The sequence below is a fragment of the Mytilus edulis genome, chromosome 1 (assembly GCF_963676685.1).
Source record: "Mytilus edulis chromosome 1, xbMytEdul2.2, whole genome shotgun sequence".
NCBI lineage: Eukaryota > Metazoa > Mollusca > Bivalvia > Mytilida > Mytilidae > Mytilus > Mytilus edulis.
In genome coordinates this window covers 16,026,998-16,051,951 of record NC_092344.1, presented here as the reverse complement: position 1 = coordinate 16,051,951, position 24,954 = coordinate 16,026,998, and the positions used below count along the sequence as shown (strand labels likewise).

Here is a 24,954-nt window from a genome sequence, read left to right as displayed (position 1 = left end):
ACCCACAAAAAAACGAAACATTTTAATCAAAATTATTCTAAATTTTACACAATACATCAATTTTAGTGAAATTACATCAAAAGAAGCGATTTTAGTTAAATTAACTAGAATTTTATGAATTTAGTTACACATTAATATATGGTAAACTAAAATTCGTTTTGTTTGAAAACAATGAATAAATAAAATATTAAGTTATGTCCCTTGTTGTACAAAAATAATGAAATGGGAGTTGTGTGGTAATTGTTTGAAATAGGTTCAATGCATGAGCTTAAATGCACCTAACTCATTTTAAGAAATCGCAATCTGTATAGGTTAAAAAAAGTTCAAAGTCATTTCATATTGTAGAAGACTAAAAATAACTAGATTTCACTGTGCACTTTTTTTGGTCCTTGCTAAAGATAATGAAATTAACAAACTGTTGAGTTTCAGTTGATATGGTCCACTCAGTGACACAGTTTAAATCTACAATTATTGTCAGGTATCTATTGTCTCTCTGTTGTCCTTGTCAATGTACAGTCCTCTTCAAATCCAGGTTTTTGAAGAGCTAATACTGGTACTGAAAAAAATTTGATGTATGCCTTTTTGTGCTTCTTCGTTACATTTGTTGTTTTTAGTGATTAGGATGATAACACAATGTTGACTGCTGTACCCCTATTTTTTGACATTTTTACCTATTGTGTCTGTTTGTTTTGTTCATGCATCGGTGACAATATAATGGAATTTGATGCAACTGTCATACAAGTGAGAGGTTTAGCTAGCTATAAAACCAGGTTCAATCCACCATTTTCTACATTTGAAAATGCCTGTACCAAGTCAGGAATATGACAGTTCTTGTCCATTTGTTTATGATGCGTTTTGTTATTTGATTTTGCCATGTGCATGATGTGATTATGGACTTTCCGAATTGATTTTCCTCTGAGTTCAGTATTTTTTTTCCCATGAAATAAAATTTACTATTTAAAAAAATGTAGAATTATAGAAAATTGATGAAAATATGTATAAAACTTTTGCTTACTTTTTAAATTATAAAAAATATTGTATCTAATGGGATGCAGGTCGTTTTCTAACTGAGACGTTTGTAACCTTATAATTACAATATATTTATAATAGTGCGAGTCATAAGTAAATGGCCAGTGGAGCATATGAGTACTGACTTTAACAAGCTAAAGGACATGGCTCCAGTTGGTCGTCTACGAGTAGTTCTACGGTATGTTCAAAAACATTGAACAGTCGACAGTGGCCAAATGCAAGTTGGTGTGTGTTTATGCAATCCATCCCACCATTATTAACGACGTAGAGTGATGGCACAACAACCTTAACACCAAAGCTGTCATCGACAACCATTCATTCTATCTTTGACAAAAAAAAGGAGAAAATAATTATTTTTTTCAGCTTGTGTGCCATTTTTAATACTCTACTATTCACTTTATACCTCATTTTGTACCTACTGTTATTACTTTTTATTACCTGCCATTAGTTGTCCTTAAACCATTAAAGTTGTCACCGAGCATAATTACTAATTAGTTTTAATTGAAAATATTGTTATTATCAGGCCACACCAATTTGATTAATAGTTCTTTGGATTTTCCTGCTCCTGTTTTGGAGAAATTGACTTTTCAATGAAAAAAATAATTATCTCTTCTGCAAATTTTTGGGCCGCATGCCGCTCCAAAATTAGTTTATCATTGACATTTTTTTGTTTATCCTTGACATTTTTTTTTCTCATAGATGTTTTTCTTGTGCACATCCATCGATTCAAATGCACGTGTGATAAATAGATTTGTTAATAAAAGGTCAAAAATTAGGATGCCAACATGAAGTTGTGTCAGTTTATTGCAAAGGACAAGTACCATGAGTACAGAGATAATTTTAATGTGCGTATTGTTATGCGTTTACTTTACTACATTGGTTAGAGGTATAGGGGGAGGGTTGAGATCTCACAAACATGTTTAACCCCGCCGCATTTTTGCGCCTGTCCCAAGTCAGGAGCCTCTGGCCTTTGTTAGTCTTGTATTATTTTAATTTTAGTTTCTTGTGTACAATTTGGAAATTAGTATGGCGTTCATTATCACTGGACTAGTATATATTTGTTTAGGGGCCAGCTGAAGGACGCCTCCGGGTGCGGGAATTTCTCGCTACATTGAGGACCTGTTGGTGACCCTCTGCTGTTGTTTTTTATTTGGGCGGGTTGTTGTCTCTTTGACACATTCCCCATTTCCATTCTCAATTTTATAGAGTACCAGTAGTTATGGTATTAAACACACAGTTATTTGAAATGCATTTCGTTTTATTTATGAAGACCTGTTCTAGGAGATAAAATAAAAAATCTTTCGTTAGATGACCACGATCACATTTGTACTCGTTAGATCCATTGTCATCCCCAATCATTGTTTCAGCTGTTCAACAGACATAGTACGAGATCACTCTAACGTCCATCACACATACATCTAATTATATGCATAAGACATGGATCATGTTTTTCCTTTTTTTTCTTTGAAGTAACCCAGTTTGAACATGAAGATAAAGTTTTAAATTGCACAATTTAAAAAAACACATTTTACCGCTCACTCCACTTGTAGAGCACCTGCCTCATCAAAACTCAATTTCTTGAAATATATACAATCAAAAAAATTTCTCTTGCTTGCCCAATATTTTTTGGAGCTTTTGTCCTAAGAAGTACAAATCAAATTGGTGTGGCCTCAAATGAACATTTTGATCATTTTAAGAAAATAATTGTTTAAATTAAACTATTAAATTGATTTAAACTAACAATTTATAACCATATATAATTACACCAGGTACGAAACGCCTCAGTTACAAATCAACGTAGTTACGAATCAACCAGGTATAAAACGACCAGGTTACGAAAAAATTAGCATTCCTAAAAGTGGAAAGGGATTAATATTAGTTACAAAACTTGTTTTCCAATCCACTATAAATAGATATGTTTAAACGAATTAGCATTCCTGTAATTATGTTTTCATGATGTCACAATTCCTCACATTAATGGTGAAAATCAAAATCTCAAAGATATCTTTCTATTTTTCTGTTTCATATATATTTTGGTCAAAGGGTATGGCCAGTGTTTAAAATGCAGTTTAACAGCAAATTTGAAGGAAAAGGAGAGAATATAACCTTTGTTTGTTTGTATGTCCATACATCCCAAAATTGGTTTCTGTTATCTGAATTTAGTTTTCATCAACCAAATGTTATGAAACTTGTATACACTATACACAATGGTTATTACAACAAAACACAGAGCAATTTTAAATTTTGGTGGTGTTACCTTTACTGTTCAAGAGTTATGCCCCCTTACCATTGAAAATATTGCTGAATTTGTCTTTCTCTAACTTAAGTTTTCCTTTACCAAATGTTATGAAACTTATACACAATGTTTATTACCACAAAACTCAGATCAAGTACAGGTTTGGGTGACTTGAGATCACTTCTTTACTGTTCTTGAGTTATGTCCCTTTATCATGTTTATAATGTCACAAGTAAGTGAAGGCATAATCTGTGTCCCTTGGATACGTTCCCAATTTTTTTATTTTTTTAAAGCATTCTAAACTTTTGAAAATATCTAGTTTATGTGTTATTTTTTTTTAATTTTGCACATTTAAGATTGCAAGTATTGGTAATTAGGTTACAATATATGTATATATGCTATTGTTTGAAATTAAGGGCCAAATTTTGGCTGTCTCTGTCCTATATTTTTCAGTTTCCTTTGATATCCCTTTTTGATAATCATATTCAACTTTGTTCTAATTTTGTCTTTGTAGTATTTTTAGCTATGCTGTGCCTGAGGGTAAGAGTGGACAACAAGCAGTTGATATGTTACAGAAAAATGTAGAATTACTAGGAGCTACAAGATCTGGAAACTTTTGTGTTGATTGTGAAACTTACCAGTCAAATTCACAGAATAGTAAGTTATACATTGTACAAAAAAAGTAATTGTTCCTTGAATCATTATTTATGTAAGGGGATCTTATTATAACATGGTTGACATATCTATCAAAGAAGACCACAGAATTTGTTTTTTTTTTGTTGTTGCAACAACTCTCCCATCCTTTTCCTCATTTATTACTCATCTTCAAATATGACCAGATGGTTATTTTTTGTAAGCAACATTATGATGTGTACTACTTGTATTACTAGGCTAGCAGAATTTGTCTATGGTACCCTTTGGATTACCTGGAGTTACCTTTTTTAAATAGTTTCATGTTTCTCAATCTCAAAAAAGTTACAATGTAAGTGTCATTGTTCTCAACTAAAAAATATTTATTGATATTCACTTGTTTTCATTGATAGACCAAAATAAAAAATCTTATTACACTGTAGCAGTCAGCGGAATCTAGAGTGCTCATGCTTATAATCAACCAATATTAAATGACAGCTTATCAGCACATTTCACATACAAATAAAAAGGTGTAATTCAATTTAACAAATGTTACTGCAATAAGGTTCAAACAGTTAAACTTTAATGTGATATGACACAGAAAATGTTTACATGGTAGATGTCACCAGTTCATTAACTTGATAAATCAGCCACTTGTGATTATATTTACTAATGGTATTGTCTGATTGATCCAGATACAAACTCTGAATATGAACTTCTTTTCTATTATACATGTACATTTATAATCATAATTTGTTCTTCTCTTTCAGTTTCACAAAGACTAATTCATATTTTACACAACAGTGAGCACCCTGCCTCATGTTTTGCTGCACTGGACACTGGGACAATTCTTGTGTCAGATTTATTGTTTGATGTACTAATGTCAAAGTTAACAGCTGCCAAGACAGGAAGAGAGAGTTTCTACCAACAGAGAAAAGGTTTTAGGATTGAAAGCAGAGGGCAGAGATACGAATTATGGGATTTCGTCATCAAAATTGGATCTGTGTCTCTTGCATCAAACTTCAAGGGAATTTTAGTAGAGGTAAACCTTTATATCATACATGTACACATATTTTTATTGCTCTTGGTAGGTTTATTTGAAGTGCAAACTATTTAAATTTTGCATTGAAATGTTAAAGGTCAATTTTATTAAGTCTTTTTTAAATATTAAAGCATGCCTGATGAGTCTTTTGTAGACAAAAAGCACATCTGGCCTTCAAATTTTAATTTTAATCTTGGTATCTGTGATGAGTTTATTTACCACAAATTTTTTATCATATCAACTTGAAAGAGAGTAAAAATATTGATTATGATGTGAACTTTTATAAAATACATCATTACATGTATATGCAAAATTAGTTTTGACCAAGATATTGATGTTCACCTGTCTTCATGTTAGGGCTGTCTAAACAGTATTGTTTTGCTCATTAAGAATCGATATAAATTTTAAAAAATGTTTCAGCCTTAACTGATGAAATACTAGGAAAATGGAATAATATACTATCAAGATAGAGGATATAAAATAGAAGGTGCATTACAACTTTCCATTTCAATAGGAATTGTAAGAGCTATCAGAGTGATTTGGGGATTTTCCAATAGCAAATAAAATTGAGAATGGAAATGGGGAATGTGCAAAAGAGACAACATCCCAACCATAGAGCAGACAACAGCAGAAGGTCACCAACAGGTCTTCAATGCAATGAGAAATTCTCGCACCTGGAGGCGTCCTTCAGCTGGCCCCTAAACAAATATATACTAGTTCAGTGATAATGTACACAAGAAACTAAAATTAAAAATAATACAAGACTAACAAAAGTCAGAGGCTTCTGACTTGGAACAGGCACAAAAATGTGGCGGGGTTAAACATGTTTATGAGATCTCAACCCTCCCCCTATACCTCTAGTCAATGTAGAAAAGTAAACGCATAACAATACGCACATTAAAATTCAGTTCAAGAGAAGTCCAAGTCTGATGTCAGAAGATGTAACCAAAGAAAATAAACAAAATGACAATAATACATAAATAACATCAGACTACTAGCAGTTAACTGACATTCCAGCTCCAGACTTTAATTAAACTGATTGAAAGATTATGTCTTCATCATATGTATATAAGGCACAATCCTTCCCTTGAGGGGTTTAGTATTATATCATCATAACATATATGAGAAGAACATAACCTGTGTCATGCCAACAAGCAGTACATTCATTGTTATAAATTATTCATTCTTTCGTGCTTGGCAGTTTTGTCAATACATTTGCCAACAATTTACCATATTTACATGAGAACTGAATGAAACATGGTAACAATGTTTAATTCTAACAAAACATGAATGTTAAGTTGCACACTTTTTATGTTACTTTTCATCAAAACAAAAACCATTTTTTTATCAATGCAAAATATCATGCAGTATGCTTATGAAGTGAAGAAAACTTGAGAGAACTTATCCACTGTTTTAAAGTTTTCTTCCAAAAAGAATATTTTCCAAGAACTACTGTCCTTTGTTACTAAGAAAGGTGAAAAAGAGAAGTCATATGGGCTTCTTTCAAGAATAAAACTTTATTTTTTATGAGTTTAATGAAACATTGCTGATCATTAATCAATTATTATCTCCCACGATAGATGTAGATGACGATTAAATTTTAAGTCATATATTACAGGTAGAATACTGTCCATGTGTAGTAGCTAGTGATTGTTGGAATCTCATCAAAGAAATGGCACAAAGCATTGTGGGAAATGTAGCAGACAATCCACCCATGTACATTAAAAATAAAACAGATCCTGTATACTCCCCATCTGACACAGTTAACCAGTATCTAGAACATTTTAATAACTTCAGGAAAACAGCACCACAAGGACAGCCAAGTAGATGAACCTTACTCAACATACATAATTTAATACAGTCATATCAGATATGAATTCCACTCTCAGAATATAAGTGTATGTGAAAATTGACCATAACAACTGTTGGAAATGGTCCAACATTTTCAAAATACATTGATCACAAACCTTGGGTGCTTCAGACTGCAGATCTTTCCATCAGGATACTTATTCATTTACTTGAAATCCATGAATGAAAATGATGCTCAATTCAAAAAAAAATGTACATATAATAAATATAATGTATTTAAATGCATGTACAGATACCAACAAAACAGTCTAAACTTCATGTATTTATTAAATCAAATATGTAGAAGTTTTTTGACATTCATTTATATATACACCATCACCCTAAAATCCATTGCCAACTTGCACCCAGTCAATATTATATGAATTTTCTCATTAACATCTGAAAGATTTAAGTAAAAGTGTAATTGATTCCATCAGAGGGAGAAATGTGTTCCAATCTATATCTTGGTCGGTGAATTTATTCCTGTAAAGCTCTGTCTGATTTGCCCATTTACTCCTGTAATGCCCTGTCTAATAGATCCAAGTCCTGAACATGATTAGGTAATGTAACTTTCAGTGATTTGTTTTGGTCCATGGTTCTACAGATTGTCTCTTCTGCATTATTGTTACCAGACCAACATCTTCTAGCAACCTGAAATGGTGAATTTTAATAGATTATATGGCTTTATAATTAATGTTTTCTCATGGTTGGTTATTTGCCTTTCAGTATTTATTGTGATAATTGTTTCTTTTGGATCATATGTCATTTAAATTTGACAAATTAGTCAAAGACGGCATATTCTTAGATAATGCCATATTTTTTTAGTGTGCATGGAACACTATATTGGAGTAAGAGAAAAGTTTGTACCGGTATGCCTATGTCAGGAAAAGTTTAGGAGAATTAAGTTATTTCTGAAATTAGAAGGCACTATTGAAATCTCAGAGGTCACACACATACATAAGTAAGTTATTTATCTCTTGACACACATGTAAGAAAGTACTGAATTTGATTTTATACTACGGTTGCCTTTATTTACAATGATATTTGAACCATTTCCTATCTGCTAAAGCACATTAGGAATTAATGTAATACATAAAACAGTTGTAATGAATAATTTTGCCATGCATATTTTTTTGTAAATCTCAAACAGGTGCTTGTTTTGCTTTTTTTAGCAGTTCATATAAAAAATGAAATGAATTACCCCATTGGATACATCCCATGCCAACATTTTTTGTGCTCTGTCACCTGCATCCTGAAATAAATTTAATATTCAGCCGTTTAAAGTTTAAACATTCTCTCAGAAGATTGATTGTTACACAGAATTAACTCCCTTGCAGCTGTTCTGAGTATAAAAATAAGAAACATGAAGCATGATTGCCAATGAGATGACTATCCACTTGTCCAAAAGAACTCCATGTAAGCAACTAAAGGTCATTGTTAAGAATGTAAGTGTATGTTTGTTTGACTGTCTATTCATTCCTTGAATAATGTGTTTGTCTTTTTGCATTTGTATCATTACACTCCTCCTAAATCAGTGAGAAAAATATTTTAGAATTTCACAAATTATAGTTTTGTTTTCAATTTTACTATATGTATGAATTTGTCCTGTGATTATTTCAAACCACCACATAAATGCTGCTAGCAAGAGGTAACCTGCAGCAAAAGCAAATATTCCATATTAATTTGAAAGTCATTTTGATCTAAAAAAAAATGATATAAGTTCACACTATTTACAGCGAAATTATATAGTTGGAGTTAATGGGACTACAGTTTGTAATCATAATATCGGTTTCAAAGTGTCTAGTTTCAACAATGCAGTTTTATTCTAGGATTTTCAATCCTTGCAAAACAAGTATCATTCTATGAAATGAGATATAATTGATTGTAGACAATTTTACCTGTGATCCATCAAGCACTAAACCAAATCCTCCATTTATAACTTCACCCCTGAAAATAATAAGGTTTTTAAAAAAAATCCTGTAGAACCTGGATGACACCATTTAAAGAATCCGACCTGAATGTATAACTGAGGACAAATCAAAACTAGTAAAATAGTCAAATGAGATTTGAAAAAAAGGCGAAATATGCCTAAGGGTAATTTAAACTAACTAACTGGCAAAAGGCAAAAAATAAAAACCAACAAACACAACATATATAGAAATCTTTAGACTGAACACAACAAACCTTACCTCTCCGCTGCCTCGGGGGTGTAATAAAGAAAATCGTGCTGCATATGTGTCACTTGTGTCGCTCATGTAATAACAATCCCAGTGATAAGTCTTATTCGTTAGTTCACATTCGACGAAATGAAAATGGGAATATGGTTAGGAAAATTGGAACATTTTAGAAACCGAGATATTCAAGAACGGTCAACCTAATCGTGATGGCGTCGATAACATTTCCAAGGGATAATTTCAACTTTACCACCCTAAACTTCTGATTTAAAAGATTTCCTTGTGAGCAGGAAATGCAAGCCTTTAAATATCTTATCAGTTTGAGATATTTTCTCAATATGAAGGCGCTGCTGGAATGTTGATACATAGATACGGAAAGTCAGTGTAACATTGGAAGCTGAAATCATCTTTTTTTGTGGTAAAGTTTTGTTCTCAACCGACCCTGATTGTCTATTTCTAGATGTAAGTCTAGATACGAGGCAAACTAATCTGTATCTGTTGTATCCTTTATTCCAATTTCGGCGCGTTTCGTCTACAAAAGACTCATCAGTGACGCTCGAATCCAAAAAAGTAAAAAAGCCAAATTAATTTATAAATATGATCATATCAATGATAATTCATGTCAGTACCAAAACGGATAGTGCTAGCCTATTTTCATTCTTCCTATAAAGCAGTATATTAATGCCTTTTTTCATATGAAGCATCTTATTTGATTGACTTTGAAACATGACTGATTTCTATCATTTTGAGCTGTAGAAAAGGCATTTATATTTCATTTTCCGATGATTCATTTTCCTTTCAATATGTATCTGCAATGATATTCTTTGAATTCTGAATTTTTAATCAATATTCTTATTATATTTCATTCTTCATGTTTTAATCTATTTCACCGAACTTTCATAATATTTGATATACATATTACCATCCACATCCACCACCATTGTGTAAGGCCACCCATGTGGCCCCTCGGCATGCATCACCTATAACATTCTGTACCGCCATATCTATAGAATAAAAATTAATTTTCTCAAATGTGCTTCGTTATTTTGAGTGAACAGAGTTGCAAATATTAAATCAAGAATGCCTTTCATAGCTTTGCATTAGTGGTTTAAAAAAAAGTTACTGTTGTAATTGATATACAAAAATATCAAACTCCGAGGAATATTTAAAACGAAAGTCCGTAGTCAAATTGCAAACACAAACGTTCTCACTCATCACACGAATGGACAACAACTGTCTTATTCCAGACTTGGTACAGGCATTTTATTATGAATAAAATGGTGAATTAACCTTGTTTATAGCTACCTAAACCCCTCACTTGCATGACAGTCGCATAAAAAAATCCATTATATTGATAACGAATATGCGTGAACAAAACAAAAAGACATAATAGGTAAAAATGTTAAAATAGGAATACAGCAGTCAATTTAACATTGTGTTTTAATCTTAATCATATTAAAAAAAAATGTAACAAAGAAGCACAAGAAGGCATATAAGTAAAACACATTAGCAAAACTGAAAGACAAGAATATATGCTCAGAATCAACTGATTAGTGTTAAAAAAAACTTTTCGAAATTAGAATTGTTGAAGTATTTATACTAGAAACAGCATTAAGGGTTTCCATTATACTTCACCAGATGTGCATTTCGAAAATTAATGTCTTTTCACTTATTCTCTTAACACTTAACAAGCACACAACAACAACAAAAAAACACATAATCGATGCTTTGCAGAAGTGAGAAGCAATCATTAAGTTTAAAAAGTTTTCCAAATTAACAGAATTTTTAAATTTGCAAAATATGATAATTCAATATATATTACACAATCGGACCAGGAACTATGATACCGACTTTCATTCAAGATGCAGCAGTGTCATTGATATGCAATTTTAAAGCATGAAACGTAGATATCAGATAAATAGCTATAGACAAGATATAGACAAATTAAAATAAGTGTGTCTGAATTTAACCTGCACAAAATGCTGAACCGTCATATATATTGGATGTTTCTCTGAATGGACTATCTGTGCCACTGACATCATGGTGATCTCTGCTAATAACAACCGGACCCTGAAAGTATTATAACATTTTGAAATAAAAAAAGTTTTTGCTTTTAACAAAATGATCATACATCGCTTTATAAAAACATAAACGCAAAATCATGTAATTGACAAAACTATTCCTTGCAACTGAGATTATAAATGCAGTAAAGAATATTAAAAAATTCTATACGAGTGCAAAATAAGACGCAAAAGTTCAAAACCAATACATTTACTTTAATTATACAAAATTATGGAAAATAACACGTAGCAATCAATGGAACGAAGCAAGACCGACTGCTTCGACATCGGTAAGCATCTTCTTTTATTCTTCAAGTTCTATAACGCTGAAAATGAAAAACTTCTCACCTTTAGTTTACCGTCTTTGACAGCATTGTTGAAAGCCGTGGCTATTTTTGTTCTGCCAACTTGATCCGAATACAATATTCGAGCCTGTGATCCAACAACTAATTTATTAGTTTTAGCTTCACGTATCCATCTTATGTTATCATTATACTGTTGTTTTATAGTTTCTGGAACTGGAATATTAGTAGACACATATTATCACCATAATGACGGTTTCCAATGAAATATCTCTTGAAAATATAAAACTTTACATGAGAAAAACAATTTCTACAGACTAATTATAAGGATTAGTTAAAAGTGGCATTCCTCTTCTGTTACATACACTTTATAAATATCTTTGGAAAAATCAATTCAAGAATAGAATTTGTTAATACTGACCTCATTATATTACGCAAATAATGCTCTTCAACTTCGTACTTTATTTTGTCATTTTTTTAATACTTTTTGTATCAGCCAATGAGTTTTTAGTAGACAAAACGTGCTTTTTGGCGTACACACTTTTAATCAGTTTATGTTTTGTAAGTCGTTAAGAAAATATAATTTTTCATTCATCACTCAATTTACTTAATAGTGCTTTTCTATTTAAAATTAAGATTGTTTTTTATTGCATAAAAAGCGTTGTCTTGTTTAACTTTTAATGGTCCAATCAGGAACAATATTCAATTAACAAACCGATAAAACCTTTTGATTTTTAACAATTTATAGACAAAACAACGACCCTTCTTTTGATCAAGAATAAATATATTCCCATATCAAAGCGCATTTTTACCTCCTTCATTTATTATGTCCTCCAACACATTGGCTGAAATTTCATCCGTTGTGTCCAAGTCACTGGAACATCCTGATGTACACACCCATCTGTATATAGAACAAATATTTCAAAAAGTACCACAACAGTATAGGGATTTATAGAGTATCAGGCAAAATCTTATTTGATTCACATTATTAAAACAATATAATTCATCAGAGATCAAGAATTATAACATTTTCTATTTTATATGATGCTGCAATAATTTTTTGGATGTTTCCTTCATTTGACATTTTTGTTTATAATTAAAACTTTACCGTGAGAAGCCTTCAAAATATATGGTCCCGACGGGTGCCACATGTGGAGCAGGATCCGCTTACCCTTCCTGTGCACCTTGGATCACCCAAGTTTTTGGTGGGACTTGTGTTGTTTAGTCATTAGTTTTCTATGTTGTGTTTTGTGTACTATTTGTTAATTTTTATTTTAATTTTAGCGATGGCGTTAATTATTAGTTTATTCTCGACTTATGAGTTAAATGTCCTCTCTTCTATAAAGATCTACGAATAAATTGTATATCTGAGGTAAAAGGATATTGCTAATGTGGTTTTTTATTTAGATGCTTGAAATGCTTTTTAAGACAATCCTACACAAACTGAAACAGAAACTTAATATGGTGATCAAATGAAATCCTTTCAAATTTTAACCCGAATTATCGCATAATTCATTAGAGAACTATTGATATATTCCAATAAGGGTCTTAGATATTAAAATGTAAGTATTTAGCCAAAGCTATTGTGAACCATTAAAGCTAATCATTTTTATACGTCAAAAAAGTAGGTTGCACATGACGTTTCATATCAATATCACAATAGGATAATCACAATGCTAACAAAGCATACAAGAATACTGAACATCAGGAGAAATTAAGAAAAGGAAACTCCATTAAAACTATAATAAAATTTATCTATTAACGGAGCAAGTGAATACATTAACTTCCATATTTTGGACTTGGTAAAGTAATTTGCCAAAGAATCTATATATAATAGATGGTTATAAATGTAGAGTTATCCTGAAACAAACGGTTTTTTTTTAATCTAAAACTTAAAAAAAAGTAAAATAATAAAGATACAGAACTCCAAGGAAAATTCAAATGGTATACTAGTCACTAAAACCTCAAACACACCAATCGAATGGAAACAAATGTCATATTATATATTCCTGACTTGGAGTATTATAGTATTAAAAGTGTTATAGATGTCCTGAAATAAGAAAATAAGATACGTCTGGAAAAAAATTAATTAAGAATTCTAGGTCAATATGATGATAGTTTAGTAATTGGTCTGAGAATATTGATGTGATAAACACATTACTTTATTTCGGAAACGAATACTACCTAAACGGACCAAATCCCAAAGAAAATATATCTCCCATAATATCCTGTACATATGATGGATAGCGGAACAAGGTCCCGGTTGCACTTTCATCTCTGCCTACGTCAGCTCCTAAAAATATAGTGATAGACATAATGTAGACATAATTTTTAGTTAAGCTCTGCAGAATTTCAATGTCATAGATGATCAACAATAGATTCAGTTTGTCGTTTTCACAGTTCTTTATTATTTACTTGTTTTTGTTAAATGACACAGAAGAGAGTAACAATTTGATGGAAGCCATTATTGGAGCTACAAAGGATTTTCCTTACGAAGTACATGAGTTCACCTATAATTTTGTCATGATATTTGGTGGAATTACAATTTCAGTTTGAAGGTTTTTTTGTCTGTCTTTTATGGGTTTTCCCCCGACTTATTCTTTAGATTACCGCTGACTGTTTTCTTAATTGTTCGGTGTAAAAACAGCGACTTAGTGTAAATAAGACTTTCTGGAATAGTAACTCAATCGACATTTAAACGCAGACAGAAATGACCCGCATATTATGAATTTTGATATGTAACTTATTTTGGAGACCTCCAGATCACTGAAGTTCTCAATATGAAAGATACACGCATATACCATTGTATTTATCTTTTCGAAATTTCTTTAAATTTGCACTTTTCAAAATTTGCAGAATTTATCTTTGTTTCAAATAAAGAAATACTTCGCAGGGGTAAAAATTTCTCGTGTGCAGTACTATTGAAAAAGTTTTGCATAACATTTCATTGCATATAAGAAAATAATCACTGGAAGTTAACCAATCAAATGTTCACCACTTTGTTTTACCTGTGTACAAGCTTTAGTAATTAAGTAACCTCAACACTGCAAGTTTCCAAAATATTCAGAAAAAAGAAACACCAAATTAAAAAAAAGTAAAAAATATTGTGCTTTTAAACAACTAAGATATATTTTTATAACCAAGATTTTTATTTACTGCAATGAACTGTAGAATTAAGTACCTACAACTGTCAAATTCAAGGGAGTATTTGTTTTCGGCCCTTGATTGTATGCAACCGAATGTGACGTACTATGATTAAGTGTGATTACTACACATAAAGTAAGTTTGAAAAACAATTGTCAGTATTTACCCGCTCTTGAAGCTTCTAAAAGAAAAGCATTTCCATAGTCCCAAAAATATAGCCCAAGGTCAGACAGCTTATTGATTGCTGTGACTTGTCTTCTGAGGCTAAAAAAAACCAAAATGCCAACAACGATTACAATTTATTGTCAAATTGTATTAAAATGCTTAAAACATGTCTGTTAAGACAAAATATTTGATCATGTTTTCGATACTATATGTATGATATCAATGTCATTGTATAATTCATGAATTTCAACTTCGTACTATTTCTGGCCATTTCTTATTTTTTATTTGATAAACCTTTTGTAAACGAAACGCGCATGTGGCATCCACTATTATAAATATGGTATCTTCTTTGAGTACTCTTTACGAAATGACCTATGTATAAAAAGTAGGATCACAAAAATACTGAACTTAGAGGAAAATCAATTCGGAAAGTCCATAATTACACGGCAAAATCAAATAGCAAAACGCATCAAAAACGAATGGACAAGAACTGTCATATTCCTGACTTGGTAAATGCATTTTCAAATGAAGAAAATGATGGATTAAACCTGGTTTTATAGCGCTAATCCTCTCACTATGATGACAGTATCGTCAAAATCCGTTATGTTTACATTGATGCGTAAACTAAACAGACATATTTTAGGTTTAATAATGAATATTTTTGTAATAAGTTAATATGGATAATATATTCCCCGTTCTAATTTGTAAGATATTATATACATTTCTTTAGCAAGGCTTTCATTTAAACTATATTTCGCTAGATGGAGTATAAGAATGGTAAACGGAGATAGCAATTTCTGGAATTGTTTGTTTGTACAGTAGTGTCCTCTATTGTTTTAAATTTACCTTTCCTGTACTAGATTCTTAAACCTAATTGGATCTTCATGCATCATAATCCTCGACTCATCATACGTTAGCTGAAATATTGGATTTGATCGTCAAATGAGGTAAAACTCTTCAGATACATGGTCCACAATGAAGAACAATGGGTATAGGTCAAGTATTTTTTTTATAATTTGTTTAGGTAAGAAACGTTGTACATGGCAATGTAATTTGTTTTTATTAAACATTAATTTTGAAATGTTAGAGATGATAAGATTACATGAGTATTACCTTATTCAAAATGACAAAGACTTCGACTCAAAATATGAATCGTAGACCTATACGATGATCTCAAATCCCTATTGTCAACTTTTATATCGGGAGTAGAAACATTTCAGCTTTATATTTTTACCCCACTTCTGAAGTTCGGTAAACTGGTTTACTTCTGTTCGTTTTTCCTTCCGTTCTAGTTTCTGTCCGTCCTTCATTGCCTTTATGGCATGCTAAACAGAGTGGTGCATTTTCTTAACCACCGTTTATAAACTCCCTGTCCACTGAAATTTGATAACAGGGATGATATGAGTGAGGAATTCTCATAATTCAACATTTGTAAAATACCTGCACAGGATAATATCCTCCAAGATATGGATTGTGACATGAGGTTTGATCTGAACCTAGCTCTACTAATAGATCGCCTGTATTCTCATATTCTTCTACGAATCTTTCCCTATCAGTAAAAAGTAATACCTATGGTAATATCTTGTTTCAGTTAAAAGACACTTGGATAATAACTGTTCTTAGTAAAAAAAAAAAAAAAAATTTGTTGAGCAAGTGCTGGGAATGTGATCCCGATATTTCTGGAATATATTTTATATGAATATATGTGATATAATCGATTTTTCCAGTCGTATATACCATTTACTTTTAGCGTAATTTTTTTTTCAGAAGAAAATGAATTTATTTAGATTGAATACAGACAGACAATACTAGGAATTGAAAAAAAGTATTGGTTAATAATCGTCATATAAACGTACTAACCATAGGTCTACAATATTTCCATGATACCCAATACTGAAGGCTTCTTTCTGTCGTCTTGCGTGTCGTATTTTACTGATACATTCGTCCAAGTTGTTTGCGATAGTTGCAACCCATCCTTGGTTGTGGCGTTTCTCTAAAGCTTCTTTACTTACCTAAGTGATAAAAAGCCACATCTAGAAATCGTTATGTCCTTCTTTTATTACTTTGTATTATTATTATTCTGACGATTGCGTTATTTACAGTTGCTTCTTTGTAGACGAAAGGCGCGTCTTGCATATATAATTTCAATCCTGGTATATTTTATGAGGTATTACTAACATTTTGGTCAATGCCACTGCTGTTGGGTATCACCAACTCAGTAGTCAGTACTTCTGTGTTCATATGAATTATCCTATTAGATGTATTTGGTAAAACGTTAAGGAATTTTAGGTCCTGGATGTCCTCCAACCTCAAGGTGATTATGTTGGTTTTTTTTCGTTTTTGAGTATATTTTCCGTTTCAATAACAATTCACAATAAACAAAAGAACAAAAGCAAAGCAGTAGAATCATAGCATCTTAGTTTTTCGTTCAAGTGTTTACCTCAGCTGTTACACTTATACATCCACATATTGTTGCCGCCTTAGGTTGTGCTCCACTCATACCACCCAATCCAGATGTAACGAACACCTTAAATAGAATTTATATATATATATTCGTATTGATGCTGCCTTAGGTTGTGCTCCACTCATACCACCCAATCCAGATGTAATGAACACCTTAAATATAATTTATGTATGTGCAGGCGATTTGGTGCCCCGACATCTCAGTAGCATGGGTTCGAATTCCGGCGAGGGAAGAACAAACAAAATTTGCGAAAGCAAATTTACAGATCTAACATTGTTGGGTTGATGTTTAGACGAGTTGTATATACAAACGATAATGACGAGGAAAGGTAACACATGGCACCGAAAGCTTTATTATTGTGAAGCCCAGGTGGTCGTGTGGTCTAGCGGGACGGCTACAGTGCAGGCGATTTGGTGTCACGATATCTCAGTAGCATGGGTTCGAATCCCGGCGAGGGAAGAACAAAAAAAAAATGCGAAAGCAAATTTACAGATTTTACATTGTTGGGTTGATGTTTAGACGAGTTGTATATATCACATATATATATATATATATATATATCCTTTCGTTAACAGGCAATCGTTAATCAGAATAATAGTGTTGTCATTTCAGTTGTATTTTAAAAATAACATTGCCATATAAGCGGGAGGTTTGGCTAGCCATAAAACTAGTTTCGAACCACCATTGTTTCTTCAAATATCCTGTACCAAGGTAGGAATATGGCAGTTGTTATCAAATAGTCCCTTTTTATGTATGTTTGGGGTTTGTTTTTGTAGCAGTTCAGTGTTTCTGTTGTCCCGTTGTTTTTCTTTATAATTTATGTGTTTTCCTCAGTTTTGGCTTGTGACACTAAATTGTTTCAGTTAAATCGATTTATGACTATTGAACAGCGATATACCAGTTTTGCTTTTATTTACGCATACACCTTAAACGCTTTTTAAAATTATCATTACAGTATAAGGTAATTGGCATCAGAAAATACTGATATGCATTCTGTACTGTTTATTGCTTTTAGATATATTTTGTTTCGTTTACCCATGAAGACAAATATTTTCGAAATGCGCATATGGTTCAATGATTTGAATTTTATATCTTCTAATTTTGTATTTTCATAAATGTCGAGTATTACTCAATATTCATATCATAATAATGATTATAACGTTTTGATCACCCATCAAGCAACTCAAAAACATGATTGTGTGAAAATAGCAAATTATAAAATGAAACGTACTGTAGTCAGAAGGTCGATAATGATGAATGCAAACCAATGTTACGCTTAAAATATGGCTAAATTGTCTTTTTAAATTTGTTAATAAACTAATGCTGGTTTACCTTTCCTCTCATATCCGTGGTACCCAGATGTCGCCTGGCTGCATTCAATACTGTCAACTATATGAATAAAGAAATATGCCGTCTGTATATATTAATTATAAACAAATCGTGACAATCAATGCAGATCTTGGAAGTTTCTATTTTATGTGTTTATGGATAATAATTTCGCTATCTGTTTGAAATATTATTTCTGTGTTGTTCGTCATGAAAACGGCGTTGTCAGTTGGTATATACATGGTCGAAGGAAAACTTAAAATCACAACTTCAGTATAGTTTAGCTTACCGTAGTGCCATGAACTATCCCTTGTGGTCCTATATAGCAGAAACTACCAGCTGTCATCTGACCATACCTGATATTAAAAATGAAACAGTTAAAAGTACTATTTAAAGTAAGTGTTCGTATAATTTAGCTATGACCAAACATTACTCGCCTTATTTAGAATTTCATGTAAAGGTCTCATTTATATCCCATGTTCATGTAGAGATGTAATTTTTCCAATATTATGTACACAAAAAAGACTGTCTGTAGTTAGAAATAACTCAGTTTAGAAAAAGTAAACTCACATTGTGTTTCCGAGTGCAAACATTTTCTCGTACATTTCTCTTGATGAGTAGTTTGGTATTACCTATAACGTAAACAAAAGTCTAGATATCTTTGTTCATCATGAGTAATAGGACAAAGTATTGATATTTTTTCTTTAACCAAAACGATTATCTATTCATAAAGTACATTTAAAAGACAATTGTTACGTTTTACTTAAGCGTAATTTATAATTCACATCATGTGCTAGTATTTGGCGCTGAATGACAATTAATGATTGAGCATAAACTTTTTTTAAAGTTGAAGTTTAATGTTCCATTGAGAGAACAGTAAAAAATAGTTGAGTATTGTATTTGAGTCATACCAAGGACCATTGTAGTATGTTTTGGTCTGTATTTTTTTTTTACTTATTTGTTTCCAGAATTGCAGAGTATGCATGGTAAAAGTAGGAACAAAGTAAAAAAAGTAAAACAAGTTTAACAAAAATACAAAAACTCCAACAAAGGCAACAGTAATACCGGTGTTCAAAAGTAATAAATCGATTGCGACAAAACAAATCCGGGTTACAAACTAAAACCAAAGGAAACACATCAATTTTTAAGATGAAAACAAAGAAACTACAGGAATACTTAAGTTCAACAAAAACAAACTCCAACATCCATAGAAACGAACTATTTTATAAAAACTACCAAATCAGATTCAAAAGATGAAGTTCATATAAACTGACAAAATCAAACATTATCAATCGGGTAATACAGCTAGATTATATGCTTTGATTTTGTGTGTAAAGGCGACCGTAGTGTACCGCTGTTCGAAATTTATAAATCGATTGAGAAAAAAGCAAATCCAGGTTACAAACTAAAACTGAGGGAACACACATCAAATATAAGAGGAGAACTATGACACAACAGAAACACAACATTAAAATGTAACACAGACAGAAACTTTAATATGACAATGAGACCGACAAAAAAAGAAAAGCCATAAAACTAAACTTGTCTGTTCTCTTGTCGGGTTGTTTTCTCTTTGACACATTCCCCATTTCCATTCTCAATTTTACCAACCGATAGGAAAGAAAGGACAACAATTCTCATATGTATTTTCCAGGGGAAAACGGTAGGTAGGGCTAGTTTTACAGCTAGGTAAAGCTCCCACTTGTGTTATAAACAGAAAAGACATTTGTTATCTCAAATGATAGACTACTATACTGCTGGGAAAAGGTTCAACATACAACAAAAATGAAAAGTACTTGCAGTGTTGCTGGTTATACAATGCAGTGTTACTTTGATATAGTCCATAATATGACTAGTGTGTACATGGCTAAAATAATCATAACATATGTTGTTAATGATAAGACTTTGTGACAAGGTAAATGTGTCAAAAGCTGAAAAGAGAAATAATGTTTACCTACCATACCGTTAGTTATAACGAGCCTTGGCGCTGCTGGGTTACTTGGGAAAAGTCCCATTGGATGACCAGAATACATCACTAGTGTTTGTTCTTCTGACATCTCTGATAGGTAGGAGAGGGTGATCCAAAACTGAATCAAACATATCGTCATTATGAAATGTGTTCAATCACATGAAATTTCAATAGACCAGAAAGGCTTCACATAATTAGGTATAAAACTAAACCCAATGGTTTTAGTGTTGGGTACCACCTTAATAAGGCATTTAAAAAGTATTTTTTGAATAAAACACACTACTTGGCATACAAAATTTTGATTCTGGTACCAATGAAGAGTTTATTCACAACATAAACTTTCCAGCAATATGTTTAAGCGTATGCTTATAACGGGAAGACACAACTTAAAAGTACGATTTTCTTCTTTTTTTAAAGTTAGTAGCTTGTTCAAGTAGTTTTGGTTATCCTTGCATCCAAGCAGACTGTCAACCTGTAATAGCTGAAAATCTTTTTTTCTATGATTTCATATTTTCTTCTCTTTTTTTTGCGTTCGTTTTGTTCGGACGTTTCCGTTGTTATTTGTACACATGTGTTTGTCTATTAGCATTTGCCATTTTCTAATTTATGAATACAGGAAATGATAATGGGTTTATCCGTTTTGTGCTTAATTTAGTATTGGTTATTGATCGCTAAGTGGCAATGCTCCAAGTTCTTTTACTCCTATACGTTCTCTGCATGTAGTGAATTGCACACACAATAGTAATGTAATTAATTTGCTATTAATGAGTGGTTGTCTTCGTACGCGTATTAAAAACGTGTTAAAATTCATAATTATATTTTTGCAAGTAATACCTGCGCCCAGTTCGAGAACGCCTGCCCGTTTCCTCCATATGTAACCAATTCTTGGGGGAATTGCGCCACACGAGGGTCTAAGTTATTAAGTATCATATGGATGATTGCTGCGGCCTGTCTGTTTCTCCCAGGTATCTCGTCGATTGGATAAGCTCTGCAATAAACAACCCTCATAAGTTGAAATGTTGTAGTGACGACTGGAAACTATAATTTGATTATCAACTTATCTTGATTTGAGTGTTGATTATATAACATATCGTTTGATAATTTGCATACTCGTCTTTCATTGCACTTATTCAAACAGCAAAACCCTTATTTTTTTTGGTTCATGTCTATACTTACTATTTTGCAGTCTGTAATATTCAAATCAAAATTCCTCAATGCTCTTCAACTTTGTATTTGTTTGGCTTTATAACTTTTTTATCTGAGCGTCACTGATGAGTCTTACGTAGACGAAACGCGCGTCTGGCGTATTAAATTATAATCCTGGTACCTTTCATAACAATTTACACCAGTAGCTGGGTCGATGCCACTGCTTGTGGACGTTTCGTCCCCGAGGGTATCACCAGCCAAGTAGTCAGCGCTTCGGTATTGACATGAATATCAATTATATGGTCATTTTTATAAATTTCCTGTTACAAAAATTTGAATTTTTCGAAAAACTAAGGATTTTCTTATTCTAGGAATAGATTACCTTAGTCGTATTTGGCACAATTTCGCGAAAGAGTAGGTTAATGCCGCTACAAGGCAGCACTCGCACCCGCAAAGTGGAAAGGGATTAATATAAGTTGCAAAATTTTGGGTCCTCAATGCTCTTCAACTTTGTACTTGTTTGGCTTTATAACTGTTTTTATCTGAGCGTCACTAATGTGTCTTATTTAGAAGAAACGCTCGTCTGGCCTATTAAATTATAATCCTGGTACCTTTGATAACAATTCTAAATTTGTTTATGATTATAAATATAGTTACAAAAGAAATCAAAGCTTGGTCCCAGTAAGATGTTACAAAAATACAACAAAGTTTGACTAAATTGTTTAACATCAAGTGGAATCATACACATACACCGACAAAAACACCATTCAGTAAATTTGATTGAAATCGTTAGTTCCAAATTATAATGCCAAAGCAGGCTCAATCCATTTATGTAGGTATTGGGGTAGGAACACTGTAGTGTATATTAAGATATTACGCCTAAGTAACGGTAAATATACAGATAATGATGGTATCAATGGTATGTCATGCACAGCACATGAACATTGATTGTAAATGCTTCACTGTTAGCTAAGCATTTGAAATGACTGCATAAAGAATAGTCCATGTCAATATAGGAGAATCCACAACTGAAAAGGTGATACTTTCGAGCATGAAACATCAATCAACAATGACATCGACCCTATGATTGTAATACTCATCAAATAAAACAGTCTTATAATGTAATACATTATATATATACTAAATGCATGAGGTTTAGCCAGCTTTAAAACCAGTTGTAGCCCTCCATCTTCTTCTAAATATGCCTGTACCAAGTCAAGAATATGACAGTTGTTTTCCAATCGATCTGTTGTGTTATAAAATATTACTTTTGATCTTGTCAGTTTGATGGATTTCCCCATTTTGAATTTACCTAATAGAGTTAGATATTTTTGTTGTATTTTTTCGTCTACAAAAGACTCAGAATTTTGCCATACACGGGAATACAAATAATTTAAAATCCAAATCAATTGCAAATTTGAAGATCAATGAAAACGAAAATTTCCAAAATCTTGTGCTAAATCACAATAACCCTATCTATGCCTTGGGATAAGAAAACCTATGGGCTTTGATTGATATTAACGCTTAACTAACAATAACTTTACAGACAATAACTGTATCGATGATATGTCATTTGAACGCAGGAGTTCCCACAACTTGATAGTTGGTACCATTTAGTATTATTGCCTATCAACAGTGGCATAGACCCAGTTATTGTAAAAATTCATCAGAGAGCCCATGCCTATATAAACGGAATACATGACACGCGCGTTTCGTCTACACAAGACTCACCAGATGGCCTGGCGCTGAGGTAAAAAGAGTTAGAAGTCTACATCAATTGCTTAACTGAAGATGAACCAACAGTCTCTGAAAATTCCCGTGATATATTGAGATAGCTAACAATTATAAATGGTCAGACATCCAGATGAAGTCGTTTTACCATGCAGCATGTATAAAAAATATCGGGACTTTGAAGAAAGACAAATAATTTCCTAGTTTTCATTATGGTATACTTTACCTCATATCAAATGTAGGTAGAAGCCTATACATGTATATATGGCCATAATTACGTAATTCATCTGCAAACTCATGTGCTAAAACTTCGTGTTGGTCTGGTAGAAAGTATCGAAGCGCATTTTGTAGTGCTAGCTAGAAAGAAAATATTAAATTAAATCTTATGGTTTTACCTGTTATATATAATATAGTATCTCCAGTCAACCCGATTATTAGTCATGTATATACTTAACTCTGGTGACAGCTCATTTTGTTGAATATAATTATGAAATTATCTGGCAATCTTTGGTTGACTCCTATTTTATTAGGTGATATTAAGATAGTCTCCCAGATTCGAACGTCCATAAACATTACATGTCAAGAAACTTAAGATTGACTATTACGAACTCTACCGAAAAACACTGTGAATGTTTAAGGAAGGGTAAGGGGTTTCTGTCTAGACAGTCGATTAACGATGTTACTTATGGCTTGTTAGAGTAGATCGTATTTCGTGATTCCATGACCGGCTATACTTTTTGTTCTTTTCAGTTTATTGCTCTTCTTTCTTTTAATAAACTTTGGATTTTCAAATATTTTGGCCCTTGTGTATCACTGAAAGGACATTGATTGTCGAAATGTGCATCTGGTGCAGACAATTGTATTGTGTCACTATTGTTTATTCTATTCTTATCCAAATGATATATAAAGATTTCTTGACCAAACGTTTTAGCAATATTGTTGAGAAGAGTGTACTGGAATCTTATCTTCATAACTGCTCTTGAACTTTTGACTGGAGTAAACAAAACTAACAGGATCGAGGAACTGACAACTTATGTATATCTCAATAATAAAAGTGTTCAAACTTACCCTCTGTTCGGCCGGTGTAAGATCAGGTGTCCTGACCGGTGCATGAGGCACAGTCTCGTCCCTTTGACGCCTCGGTGGGAGAGGGTCGGGGATACCGTCACATACTTCTTTCAGTGAAGACATTATAATCTAAACGGAGATAAATATTTACAACTTTAGTGACTGAACATAACTTATAAGTACAGTATATTATCATTGATACGATTAGAAATATCTTAGATTAAGTTTGTCCAGTTGGTCTTCACAGGAAATAAATACATTGTACAGAAACTCAAAGAGAGAGTAAAAAAAAAAAATGTGCATCTATTTTAAAAAGGAAAGTGAATAGAGCAGCCATTGGGGGCATGGTCATATCATGGTAATAAAAGAATGTTTCCATATAAAGACAAGACATGTTCTGTTTATATAAGAATGTTATAACAAACTAAAGTCAAATGATAAAAAAGAAATAACGCAAATTAAGACTGTTAAATAATGTGAATATTGTAGAATTTTTTTACTTCTTAATATATATGGTACAGTCCACTTGGATTGAAACTAGTCGCTAACAATTCTAATGTAGAAAACAGAGTGTGTTTTAATTCTACTAATGAAGAGGATTAATGAAGCAAAACATTTTT

General features: G+C 32.2%; 2 protein-coding genes across 3 annotated transcripts; one reads left to right on the top strand and one right to left on the bottom strand.

The window, feature by feature from the left end:
* The first annotated feature begins 173 nt into the window (after positions 1 to 173).
* LOC139511159 (mediator of RNA polymerase II transcription subunit 20-like) lies at positions 174 to 7,094 on the top strand. Of its 2 annotated transcripts, none has more exons than XM_071297742.1 (4): positions 174 to 236; positions 3,780 to 3,922; positions 4,666 to 4,937; positions 6,556 to 7,094. In XM_071297742.1, exons 1-4 carry the CDS (start codon positions 223 to 225, stop codon positions 6,766 to 6,768), a joined length of 642 nt encoding a protein of 213 aa, XP_071153843.1. In that variant the 5' UTR covers positions 174 to 222; the 3' UTR covers positions 6,769 to 7,094. The 2 variants fall into 2 exon arrangements, with proteins under 2 accessions (XP_071153843.1, XP_071153836.1); XM_071297735.1 differs by lacking the exon at positions 174 to 236 and adding an exon at positions 1,158 to 1,207.
* Positions 7,059 to 24,507, bottom strand: LOC139511106 (urocanate hydratase-like). Its single transcript, XM_071297680.1, has 20 exons — positions 24,335 to 24,507; positions 23,493 to 23,623; positions 21,224 to 21,377; positions 20,379 to 20,507; positions 18,991 to 19,052; positions 18,710 to 18,776; positions 18,427 to 18,483; positions 17,071 to 17,157; positions 16,491 to 16,642; positions 16,071 to 16,179; positions 15,477 to 15,547; positions 14,632 to 14,729; positions 13,506 to 13,614; positions 12,134 to 12,222; positions 11,368 to 11,537; positions 10,930 to 11,029; positions 9,882 to 9,963; positions 8,684 to 8,732; positions 7,987 to 8,037; positions 7,059 to 7,436 (listed from the first exon to the last, which is right to left on the bottom strand). The coding sequence occupies exons 1-20, from the start codon at positions 24,455 to 24,457 to the stop codon at positions 7,296 to 7,298; spliced, it is 2,031 nt and encodes a 676-aa protein (XP_071153781.1). The 5' UTR covers positions 24,458 to 24,507; the 3' UTR covers positions 7,059 to 7,295.
* Positions 24,508 to 24,954: the final 447 nt, after the last annotated feature.